Here is an 11,838-nt window from a genome sequence, read left to right on the forward strand (position 1 = left end):
ATGGAGATAGGAGGTTATGCCCGACACCAACGAAATTCACACTCTCAACTTATGGTACTCCCACATGAGCAAGCCACTTAACCACGTTAACCCAGGCGTCCCTATTTTTGGCATGTCATTATAGGCCAAAGGTTTTAAAATTAGCGGGAAAATAAAAGCAGCTCTACAAGTTCACAAGGTCTCACATCACAATTAGGGATGCACATTATCAATTAATCCATTAATTGATCATTGATAACCTTATTGATTGATTAACCGCTTAGTTGATCGTTTATTTTATCTGAGAATCTTAATTTAAATCAATAATGTCTAACATAAAAATCGACATTTAGCTGATACAGAAATACCGGTACAAAAGGCATATTATATTCCTTAATCAAATATTTATTTGATCATTTGAGATACAGGGCCAACGAGTTCTGAGCTTCATTTAGAAATTGGAGCTAATTGGTGGAAATTAATGCACCCATTGCCACTTGTTTTGAAGCTAGTAGTGATCTAGTCTCAGATCACAAAAGCAAGGACTGTATTTAAACACTTGGGCTATTTCTACTTCCAAGATTTTTCTAAAATGTTCAGAAATAGCAGATGTACAAGCTGGCAGCATGGCACAAAGTGACATGCTGTTGCCTTGTTTATCTGCTATTTTTAATAGCCATGCTAACACTAACACATGGTGAACTCCTACAAGGGCCCCTGGGGGTCCCCAAACCCCACTTTGAGAAACACTGGATTAAACAACCAACCTACCGTCACTGCAATTTATAGATTAACGGTATAGGTTACCTTTACAGTTACACCTGTATTGACATTGTCATAAACATTACCACAACACATTATCAAACGACAATATCATCTATCAATCGATCAATCGATCAATCAACCAACCAGTCAATCGATGAACAGGTTAAGCCGTCTGCCAGAATTAGATAAGTGATTTTCCATTTTGTTATGGTCGTAAAGCTTCAGAGGCCACAGCATTGTGCATAAAAACACTGCATTGCAGATCCATAAATTTCACAAACGAGCTTGTGCTTCTTGCTGCTAGATCAGTGCTCACTTCAGATACAATAATAAGGCTCAGTTCCACACAGAAGAGACATGTTTGTGGGCATTAAAACAAGCTTGGACAATGGAAAGATGTTTATGGGAGATTTTCATTCTGAATCGATTCCTGATCTTCAACCTTCAAAGATTCTGAACTCTGCGACCTTCAACCTATGCTCTCTCTCTCTCTCCCCCCCCCCCCCCCCCCCACCATGGAGTTGTAAATGTTTCTCCATTGAACAGTACTAAGATAAAGATCAGATCAGCCCGGGTCAATAGTTCACAGGACCTTGTCCTGATTATCTGTTGATAACAAAATATTTCCATGCAGGCAATATATCCTACATCATGTAATATACATCAGTGACACTCTCAGAGTTAAAGACCCGTTTTAGGGTCCCTTTGGTCTTCCCCGGGACCCCCATGTTGAGAATCAGTAATTATCATCTATATTCAACCAACCACCACCATATGGAAATAATAACCCACGTTGTCACTTTTATATCTTTTAATATACAAAAAATACTTCAATTTTGGCTTCTTTCTTCTTTTTCTTTCAGTACATAATCGGCCTGGATTTGCTCTTCTATACAGTGTAGTACTCTACTATTTTCTTGTTTATGAAATGAAAAAAAGTGCAAAGTAGTGGACCGGGTCACAGACAATTATTATCCTCATAGGCCCACCACACATAGTAAAGGCTACTTCAACGCTAAAAAAAACAAAAACAAAAAAAACTTGTGTTATCATCATCTGCATGACATCCATAATAATCCATAACCACAGGCTCCACACACCACATACAAGTCCTTGGCATCAGTCTTTTGTTGAATGGAAGCAGGGGGCACACATTTGAATATGACCCCAAGCCACGTGCAAAATTAAGAAAAATAAGTCATGGTTCCAAGGAAGCATTCCATTGAAGACCTGGTGGAAGGAAAATAAAAGATATCCAAACTGAAAGAAGGAAAGTACTTGGTGGGCTACAAGGATGGAAGCTTCTTCGAATTAAAATGTCCACCTACTGTACGTACTGTACGTTGAAAATCCATGGTAAAGCAGCAAATAACGGTGCCAGCCCGTTTTTGTTTTTTTATGTTCATCTTTTTGTTTTCATCGTTCTTGAATGCTGTAGTTCATAATATAATGTCCTTTCAAGTTTATTTTCTTTATTTGGTTAATCTTAGTATATATTCTTGCACCCATAAGAGGGACGCTCTCGCGTGCAAAAGCATCATTCAGCAGGGGGTTGGTTGGGTTCACAGCCTCTTAATGACTTTTTGACAGCATAACCCAAACAAAATGAAAGGATGTTGGCTACAAAATAATCACTGCAAAGTAAACCACTTTTTTTGAGGGAGCGGGCAACACTGGCATACCCGGTTAGCATTTATGGTTACAGTAATTTTGAAGCAGTCCCATAATGCAGTGGTTCTCAAAAGTGGGGTCCAGGGACCCTCAGGGTTCCTTGAGAGGGTGGGGGGTCCAAATGGATCCTTATGTGTCCTCTGTATAACTCAGACCCATACATGGAACCTAATGGACCCTTTACAGGTCTGTAACTCTGAGAGCATACAAATGGAACCAATTGTACACTCTCAGAGTTATGGGGGTCCTTAAAAACATTTGAGAACCACTGCCAACATTGTCCATAAGCGCTATGCTATTCATCCATTGTGGACCAGTCGTTATCGCTTCTTCTTCTGCTTTAGAGATTTCCTCCGTTTCACGATCATCTCGTAGAGCTTGTCCATGCCCTCGTGCAGGCCCTCGCCTATGATGGCGCAGGCGGGCTGGACGTGGTAGGTGGTGGATGGCGTGAGCTCGTGCAGCGCCAGCTGCTTCTCGATGTCGGCCACCGCCAGCGACTTGGGCAGGTCCTGCTTGTTGGCGATCACCAGCAGCGGCGTGCCCTGGTTCTCCGCGAACTTGGTGACTTTGTGTAGCTCCGTCTTGGCCTCCTCCAGCCGGTCCACGTCCACAGAGTCCACCACGTAGATGATGCCGTCCGTGCAGCGGCTGTACGACTTCCACAGGGGCCGCAGCTTCTCCTGGCCGCCCACGTCCCAGAAGTGGCAACTTATGCCCTTGGCCGTGCCGTTGCTGAGCTTGATCTTCTCCGTGTTGAAGCCGATCGTGGGCACCGTGTTGACGAACTCATTGAATTTGAGCCTGTAGAGGACGGTGGTCTTGCCGGCGGAGTCCAACCCCAGCATGACGATGTGCAGCGACTGGAAGGCAGAGATGTTGGAGAAACTGTTGCCCATTTTTTCAAATAGCTAAAAGGTGGAGGTTGGTGGTGGGTGGGTGATTGGGGGGGGGGGGGGAGGGGGTGTCTGGCGTGGCCCCCCTTTCTATCCCAACCCTGTCTGAAAACAACACCGCACGGAGCAGATATACTCCCAACCCTCTCGCAAAGAGGAAAATAAAAAAGGGTTGCTGGCGTCCGTGTGGAGGGTCCCCAGTGAACGGACGATGCGTGCTGCTGGTGGCTGGTGTCCTCTCCTCTCTCGGTCAGTAGCAGGGAGGGATGACGCCCGCGTCGGCAGGACGCAGCAGCACAGCGACGTTCATTAACATTCTCCTCACAGCCGCGTCAGCTCCACAACATCTCCCACTATATCACCCTCACCACTACAGGACAGCTCAAGGAGGCTGGGGGATTCTGTCTATGCTGTTAAAAAACGACTGCAAAACAAACACACCCTGTCCCTGAGACCCAGCCAATTAAATTATACCGTCAGCTGCAGCTCGCGCACTTGTCTCCTCCGCGCCTGTGAGTCCTTTTTGGCAACGGCAGTCGCACCCCCAGAAAAAAGGCGCTCCTCTTTTCCTCGGTATTTAAAATAAAATCCGCCAATGTCGACAGTTATCCAGTGGGTCGGTTGGTTGGTAAGGTGACGTCCCGTAAAAAAATAAATGACGCCTTTGAATAGAATTTCTCCAGGTTATTTTTCAGTGTGTGTGCGTGTCTCGGCACACGAGCAGAGGTCCTCCTTCACCAGCGACCGCTGCATAAGCACTGCTATGGATGGAGGAATCACACACCGCAGTAGAACTGAGGCGACGCGACGCTCCACCCAGTCAGGCCCACGTGCCCCCCCAACACACACACACACACACACACACACACACACACACACACACACACACACACACACACACCTACTAGTAGCCTAAGTTTTCAAATAATTGCAGTGGAGTAAAAGTAAAAAAGTTGCTTAAAATATTTATAGTGGAGTAGAAGTACAAGTAGCCTACTAAGAATAGGAAAGACCCCTGTAGCCTAAAGTAAAAGTAGGCTACCTCAAAAAATTACTTGCAGTATGTACCATACTTCGAGAGTAGTCATTGCACACGTTTGCATTAGCCTACTGTAACATTTAGGACTGATCATGTTTATGATCTTTGACTTTAAGAACTTTACTTAAAGCCAGAAATAGATCTTTTCGATGGTCATGCACACACACACACACACACACACACACACACACACACACACACACACACACACACACACACACACACACACACACACACACACACACACACACACACACACACACACACACACACACACACACACACACACACACACGATTGCTTCTAATACATGTTTATTCAATCTCTGATTTCACAGGCGACATTAGACTCAGCCTATAGACGTTGTTGTTATGGTTACATACACTGACTACAGTACAGATATGTTTATTTCTGCAATGAACATAGCTCTGCAAGAATTTAAGCAACTACGACACCTTGTGGTAGAAATAGGCAACGTAGGCTGTCATCAATATACGGTTCAAACACATCTTTGGTGCCAATCGTCAATAGATCAATACAGGCTTTCCCCCCACTAGATCAGTGATTCGCAAACTTTTTCATTTCAAGGATGCCCAGTATTTAAACTCTGGGAGTGGGATCCCAACAGACACTGAAATCCTGTGTGTTGAAATAACTGAGTGTACAAATGGAACCACATGGACCTGTAACATATAAGGGTACAGTATATTGTATACTTTATAGCCTATAGTTTAGTCATTTATGCTTATATTTGTAAGTTGGATTTTTTTATAAATGTTTCTATACATCAAAGACATTATGGTGACTTTACATTGTCAGATACTTGAGTGTGTCCTTATATTATCACTTTTCCCAAATCTTACAGCTCAAAAACGAGGTGTTATTTCATGTAACTTTTATGTGCGACAGAAGACAGAAGTGCTTTTATAAAAAAGGTTTAAAAATGGAGATTGTTTCTGCCCAACAGCGACGATAATATTTATAGTGACTCGAATTTGCTAAATCTTTACTTTACATGTTAGGCATGTATAATTAGCATGGCACAATTTAATAACTAAGGCACATGTATCTATCTATAAATGCACCAAGTCTCTACATGTGTGTACAGTATGTAAGTGTGATTCGTGATCTGTAATCCACGTAACTCGAGAAGCATTCAACCTACAAACACGGGTTCCACACCACCACGGGGAGTGCAGTGCCAGGTGTCGATTTCGTTGGATCGCCGGTTGTCCAGAACCAGTACAAAAACCTCCGACCGGGCTCTGGACCCGATTACCCATATAGTATCCCCATTCTCCATATATGGAGATGGCCTGTTCTGACATCACAATGATTGTTCTGACATCACAATTTTTTTTTTAGGTTTATTTATTTAGCATGTAGTTAAAAAAATAGACAATAACATATCAAATAACAAAAATACAATGCAAGGAAGGGAAGAAGCCAGCTGGCTTATTTGGAATCCTTTCCTGTAGGAAGAGGTAATTGATTTAAAAAGATTAAAAGTTCATAAAGAACAGTACAAAAATCTACAAGTTGGCAAAGGGGGGCAGCTGTGCAGTAAAGAAATAAAAACAGACTGCACAAAAAACGGAAATAAACAATACAACAACAAACCATAGACTGTAAAAAATATGGACAAAGCGTTCCCCGGGTCTAACATGGACGTAAAATGAAGCCTGTTATTCCTGCACTGTAAGTCACCATCTTTCTAGATCCGTTTGGGCCCAGCTGGCCATTGGCTGGCTCCGTTTTGGCCCAGCTGGCCATTGGCTGGCCCAGACACGAGGCGGGACTTCCCCCCTTCTTCTCCGTTGGTTTTTATTTTGACTCGAGTGGGAGGGGAATCCCGATCATAGACTGTAACGGTAGCCACGCCCCTCAGAACATGCGCGACTTTATGGTAATTTTTTTAATAAATGGGACCATAATTTTCCAAAAAGAATATTATGACATTAGAAATGAGACTTTAAACTAGTGACTGGAAGCAGAAAGTATTCATGACCATGTTTATTAAGGTCATACAGTCTAGGTGAAGTTGGGCCCAAATACATGGACTTCTATGGGGCTATGGGTTTTTCTGGGTCCAATGACAGCGCCACAACAGGCCATAGAGCACCGAAGTCTGACGTCACTTTCAGTAGAGGGCGTCAGTCCCCAGGTTCATGTATTTGTTTAGTTGCATTGAAATCCCCATTGAGGCAATTTGAGATCGCCTCATATAACAACTGTGTTTGAAAAATAAACATGTCACCCCGGCCGCTTCACTCATATGGATATGAAGAATCAACTGACTGAGAGAAAACGCTAATGTTACTGCTACTGAATTAGTTACATTTTCGCTAGAAGCAGACTGTATCATATATGAGTGACTGACTGTTGCAAACGATACAGAGACACCTCCCTGACAATAACGCCGAGACAGCTTGTTTATTTTTGGACCACAACGCTTATAGTAGACGATATTAAGATCACCCCATGTTATTCTCCATAGAGAAATTACTTCCGCGAACCAGGGGAATGGTCGGGATGAGCGAGTTACGTCAGGATTCGGTGCTCTATTATATGAACTTTCAGGAGTTTCAGGCTTCACAAAATATCTGTCTGACTGCCCCCCTGCAACAAACACACAAAAGAAAATATAACGCATCAAAGTAAAACATGTAATCTACAGAGAGGAAGAAATAAGATATTTCTTTAGATGTTTTTTTAATATTGGCACGGATAATGAGGATTTAAGTGAAGCATCTAGGGAGTTCCATAGATGAGGGCCTCTAAATTTGATGAAAGATTGATGTTAGGAAGTGCGACAATAGGGTAATTCAAAATAATCTCTTTGCCTTGTGGGGTAGGAGTGAATGTCAGAAGTAACACGGAAGAAATTGTGAAAAGAAGACAGAATGTCTTGTATGCATTTTTTTAATTTAAACATAAACAATAAAACGTTTACTTTGTCAATGGGTAATAGTGAATATTTAATAAAGAGCGGGGCAGACGGCTCATACCGATTTGAATGTGAAATCATTGTCAGAAACCTTTTTTGAATGATCAGTAATTTAGTGAGATGTGTTATTGTCCCAATATGTAGCAGCCCAGACAATATTACAGTAATTAATATGAGGGAAAATTAAGCTATAATAGTGTGTTAAATGACATGAAGGAAGAACAAAAGGGCAGATTTTTCTCAATATACCAAGCATCTTCATAGACTTCATACATACAGTATCAATATGTTGTTTCCAATTTAAATGTTCGTCTATAATGACACCCAATAATTTAGTATGGGGAACCTGGCAAATTTCAGAGCCATCGATTACAATTCTAGGTTTTTCTTTGGGAAATGTTTTGTTTATATTGCAAAAAATCATGAAGTTGCATTTTTTTATATTAAAAATGGTGTTCTGACATCTGCATAGACTCCATTTGGGCATGCCTGACAAAGACTCCATATAAGGACATAAAAGGGACAGACATTAACTGGGTGGGGCATGCATTTCCAACTAATATATATATATTATGAAAGGAGACTGGAGTTGACCCTGCGAGCGTGTTTTGGGGTGAACGTTATTGTATGATACCATTTAGCACTCCTGTAATTTCTCTCTTACACAACATTGGTAAATGGTGCATTTATATAGCGCCTTTATCCAAGGCGCTTTACATAGTGCACCGATTGTGGCGGAAGCCATGCAAGGTACCAACCAGCACATCGGGAGCAATTTGGCGTTCAGTGTCTTGCCCAAGGACACTTTGACATGTAGACAGGAGGAGACGGGATTCGAACCGCCGACCCATGGATCATTGGACGACCTGCTCTACCTCCTGAGCCACAGACAGTCGCCACTTATGTATAATAATGCATAATATTTAATTTTAATCAATTATCCACAGTCACATTTTTTTTTTTTGCTTTATTCATCTTCATTAAAGGGCTTATTCCTCAACAAAAACAGCTTATCTGCCACCGTAACCAGTCTCTTCCTGTACTCCAGTTTCTTGTGGTTCCGCTCTGGAACTCCCCTGAAGCCGTAGATGGCGCCCCACCAGGCAGCAGCGATCGCGGCCGTGGAGTCGCTGTCTCCACCGTGAAAGAAGCCATGATCGGCCAGCTTCTCCCACGAGTCACCAGCGCATAGGAGAGCATCATAAGCGATCATGGGGGCATCGTGGCCACTGGCGCCGCCAGTGCTACTGAAAGCAACATCGCTGTAAAATTTCTCTCTTTCCTTCAGGCCATAGCATTCTGGAAAGCATGCTTTCTCTGCTTTCCCATCCAGGATTCCTCTCTCTGACAGGTAGCTCTTCCAAGCTTTCTCAAAGTAGTCCCTATAGCATGGATCAGTGAATGCTGAATTAATTACTCTACTGACATTTAAATATACTATCTGCTATTGATAATACTGATTTGAACAACACACACAGTTAGGAAGTTTAGTCAGAAGCACTTTTTGATACTTTTCATTGATCAAATATTTGTAAAACCCACACAAAGACGAGATGTAAAGGGTGTTCAATAGCACTGATTTATTAAATAAAAGAAAACAAAGTTGAAAAGCGGAGATAGTTGATTTCTGCCCGACAGCAACAATAATAATGTATTTTTGATTTTATTCTTCACACACTCACCATGTCTGCAGGTTCTCGGTCACACAGTGGCCTGCCTCTCTGATGTAGTCCTTGGCTTTCTCCAGCACCTCCAGGAGGCCATGGCCCCAGGCCTCCATGGGCGGGCTGCCTCTGACGGCGTAGGCCGTGAACAGTGCTGCGGCCAAGGCCCCCAGGTACCCGGTGGGGTGGTGGTGGGTAAGACGCCCGCTCTCAACGCTCACCGCTATCAGGTGACGTTCCTGCGCTCCGTCAGGGAAGCGCAGGCCGATGCACATGGCACGCATGGCCGCCCCACAGCCTCCACCCATGCGGTGGAAGGGTATGTTGTAGTCGTAGTCTTTTGTCATCATCATTCTCTGCTCGAGAAGATCACAGGAAGACATGCAGGTTATCCCTGGAGGAGATCAAAAAGAAAAACTATTTCAATATTATATAAATCACAATTTCTGTCATATGCCATTGTCTGTCTTGATTGATTTGTGAGGATGGCTCTAGTCTAAAGTGACGGTCACACAGACATTGTCAAAGTAAAATTAATGTGTATGTCGCTGACCTAACACAAAAACCTTCCAATTGAAGTAATGTACAGATACCTGGTGCACGTCCATCCATATCCTTCATACTGTCCACGTATTTCTTTGCCAATTCCCGACACAGGTCCGGCAGGGTTGTCTTAGCCTTTTCCTCGACCTCAATCAGCGCATACGCGGTGGCCAAGTGCATGATGGTATCATCGCTGATCGGAAAGTCCTTGGCATCCAGTTTAGCCAAACCACCTTTCTCTTTTACTTGCTGATGAATAGACTCCCCATTACTCTCAAACTCCCACTCACCGTGGTTGTAGCCCAGGGCATCACCTACACCACTCAGAACCATGCTGGCTGCATACCTCTCCTTCAAGGGGATTTCAGTAGACATTATGACTCCTTAACTGAGGACATACAGTATGAAAAGGGCAACAGATTGTTTAAAATTATATATATATATATTTTAAATGGACTTTATTTCACTTACTAAGCGCACATGGTCGCAAATCATGCATGCCACAAATCATGCTCGCCCCCATTTTGAGAGGGCCACCTCTCCCCCAGCGTCGGTAAATGGTGCATTTATATAGCGCCTTTATCCAAGGCGCTTTACATAGATTGTGCATTACATTCGCACTTCCTTGTTTGCGGCTCCGAAAGAATGTCTCGTATCTCCTAATCTAGGGAACTCTCCATGGTTTTGACCAGATGGGCAATGTTCGGTCTTCATTTCTGACTTCAGCATGCCTCTTGTTTAGAATATTAACGCTTCTAGCTTCGTGCTTCTACCAGCAGATAGAGAGAGAGACAGGCAGGCAGAGACACAGACAGGAAGGCAGAGAATAGATACAGACAGGCAGTCAGAGACTAGACAGACAGGCAAGAGTTGCAAATTGCGGCTAGCAGTCTCATATTCCATGTAGGCTACCTACTACACAAGTACTCAAATCAACTCCTGCACATCGATAATACAGATTACAGTTTCACATATCTTTATATCATAGAAAAGGAGCGGAACACTAACATAATTTACTCTTACCTGACCCGGCAAACCAGGAATGAACAATCAAGGAAGTGAACAATCAAGGAAATACAACCAACCGACGTCATATAGCGGAAGGTAACGGCAGTGGGTGCTCCGAGACCCGCCCCCTTGCTAATAGCTGCCTTGCATTGTTGCTCTTTCATTGTTCCACTGGCTGGCATAATTTCGCATCAACATTGAATACTTGTTCACCTTAACCACTACTACTCTTGAAACTAACAAATGAGTGGGATAGAGTGAATTAACACAGGGTTGACCTGTTTATTAAGCTACTACTAATGAGACTAATGAGTCATCAGTTTGGGAACAGACGGCATGACACAAAAGACATATTGTACAACATGCAGTGATAGTGAATAAAGGGAACTTAAGTGCAAACCAAAAATCATTTTACTAGAACTTTCCAGCAAACAGAGAACTGAGAACAATAATTGACTGAAATCTCAGCCATACTGTATGTAGGCGTATTTGTGTACCATACCGCCTTTTTTCCATTACTGGATACATTTTTCCCTTTATTTCTTTATGATGATTTCCTGTTTTCTTTTCATAGAAGTGTATAGCTATCTTTACGTCTGTAAAATTTCTGATGAATTGAAACTGACCCTGGTGTAAACAAGTCTTAGTGCTTCTACCAGCACGAGGTAGAAATGGAAGATTATGCCTGTGTGTGTGTGTGTGTGTGTGTGTGTGTGTGTGTGTGTATTAATATTGACCCAATGAAAACTTGAAATCACCTAACTTCAACTTGTGGAGCTCTGGAGCGTTTTTTGGGCATTGGGCAATGGGCATCACTATTTTTGGGCATCACTATTTTTTCATTTTTTTGGCATAGTGATATGGACACAAAAAACAACACATGTGACAGAGGGGTCAAACAAGAACGAAAGTTGCACTAATATTTTAGAAATAGGTCCACAATACAAACAACATTAGATTTGTGGATTAATATATACTTTTAATGTGTGGCCCCCTGTGCCCCCCACAAAATGGAACTACTTAATATTTCACCAAAACCAGAGCAGAACTACCACCACAGGACTTGGGCAATCAATTAATACAGTTGCAACCACTATATTAACAATTTAAGCTATAACATACTAAGTGTCTTTTACCAGAAGACACTTAGCAATTGGCAAATAATATGAATTATGTAAAAGGTTGGTGTTGCTGTTTGGATTCCAGGGGCATGGTTTGTTTGTCAACCACTCCCGTGGGTTCCCAGAAATCACATCCCTCCCTTTGACTGGCAAGAGGAAGTATTCTATGGCCCACTGGCAGTGTGTGTACACACTACAGAACATT

General features: G+C 42.7%; 2 protein-coding genes across 2 annotated transcripts; both read right to left on the reverse strand.

The window, feature by feature from the left end:
- Window positions 1-1,328: 1,328 nt before the first annotated feature.
- On the reverse strand, window positions 1,329-4,064 carry arl4cb (ADP-ribosylation factor-like 4Cb). Its single transcript, XM_083777269.1, has one exon. It carries the CDS (start codon window positions 3,312-3,314, stop codon window positions 2,736-2,738), a length of 579 nt encoding a protein of 192 aa, XP_083633395.1. The 5' UTR covers window positions 3,315-4,064; the 3' UTR covers window positions 1,329-2,735.
- Window positions 4,065-8,256: 4,192 nt separating this feature from the next.
- LOC310866551 (ADP-ribosylhydrolase ARH1-like) lies at window positions 8,257-10,568 on the reverse strand. The gene is made up of 4 exons (XM_083776195.1): window positions 10,528-10,568; window positions 9,555-9,892; window positions 8,980-9,355; window positions 8,257-8,679 (listed from the first exon to the last, which is right to left on the reverse strand). The coding sequence occupies exons 2-4, from the start codon at window positions 9,877-9,879 to the stop codon at window positions 8,265-8,267; spliced, it is 1,116 nt and encodes a 371-aa protein (XP_083632321.1). The 5' UTR covers window positions 9,880-9,892; window positions 10,528-10,568; the 3' UTR covers window positions 8,257-8,264.
- Between the last annotated feature and the right edge of the window lie 1,270 nt (window positions 10,569-11,838).

Source organism: Protomyctophum parallelum (assembly GCF_964188405.1).
Source record: "Protomyctophum parallelum genome assembly, chromosome: 11".
Taxonomy (NCBI): domain Eukaryota; kingdom Metazoa; phylum Chordata; class Actinopteri; order Myctophiformes; family Myctophidae; genus Protomyctophum; species Protomyctophum parallelum.

What these genes read in the sequence shown, in the direction of transcription:
- arl4cb (XM_083777269.1), bottom strand. Translation starts at nt 3,314, where the DNA reads ATGGGCAACAGTTTCTCCAACATCTCTGCCTTCCAGTCGCTGCACATC.
- LOC310866551 (XM_083776195.1), bottom strand. Translation starts at nt 9,879, where the DNA reads ATGTCTACTGAAATCCCCTTGAAGGAGAGGTATGCAGCCAGCATGGTT. An exon ending in TATGGATGGACGTGCACCAG is followed by an intron (nt 9,356 to 9,554) that starts GTATCTGTACAT and finishes GATCTCCTCCAG; the next exon opens with GGATAACCTGCATGTCTTCC. An exon ending in ACCGAGAACCTGCAGACATG is followed by an intron (nt 8,680 to 8,979) that starts GTGAGTGTGTGA and finishes TCCATGCTATAG; the next exon opens with GGACTACTTTGAGAAAGCTT.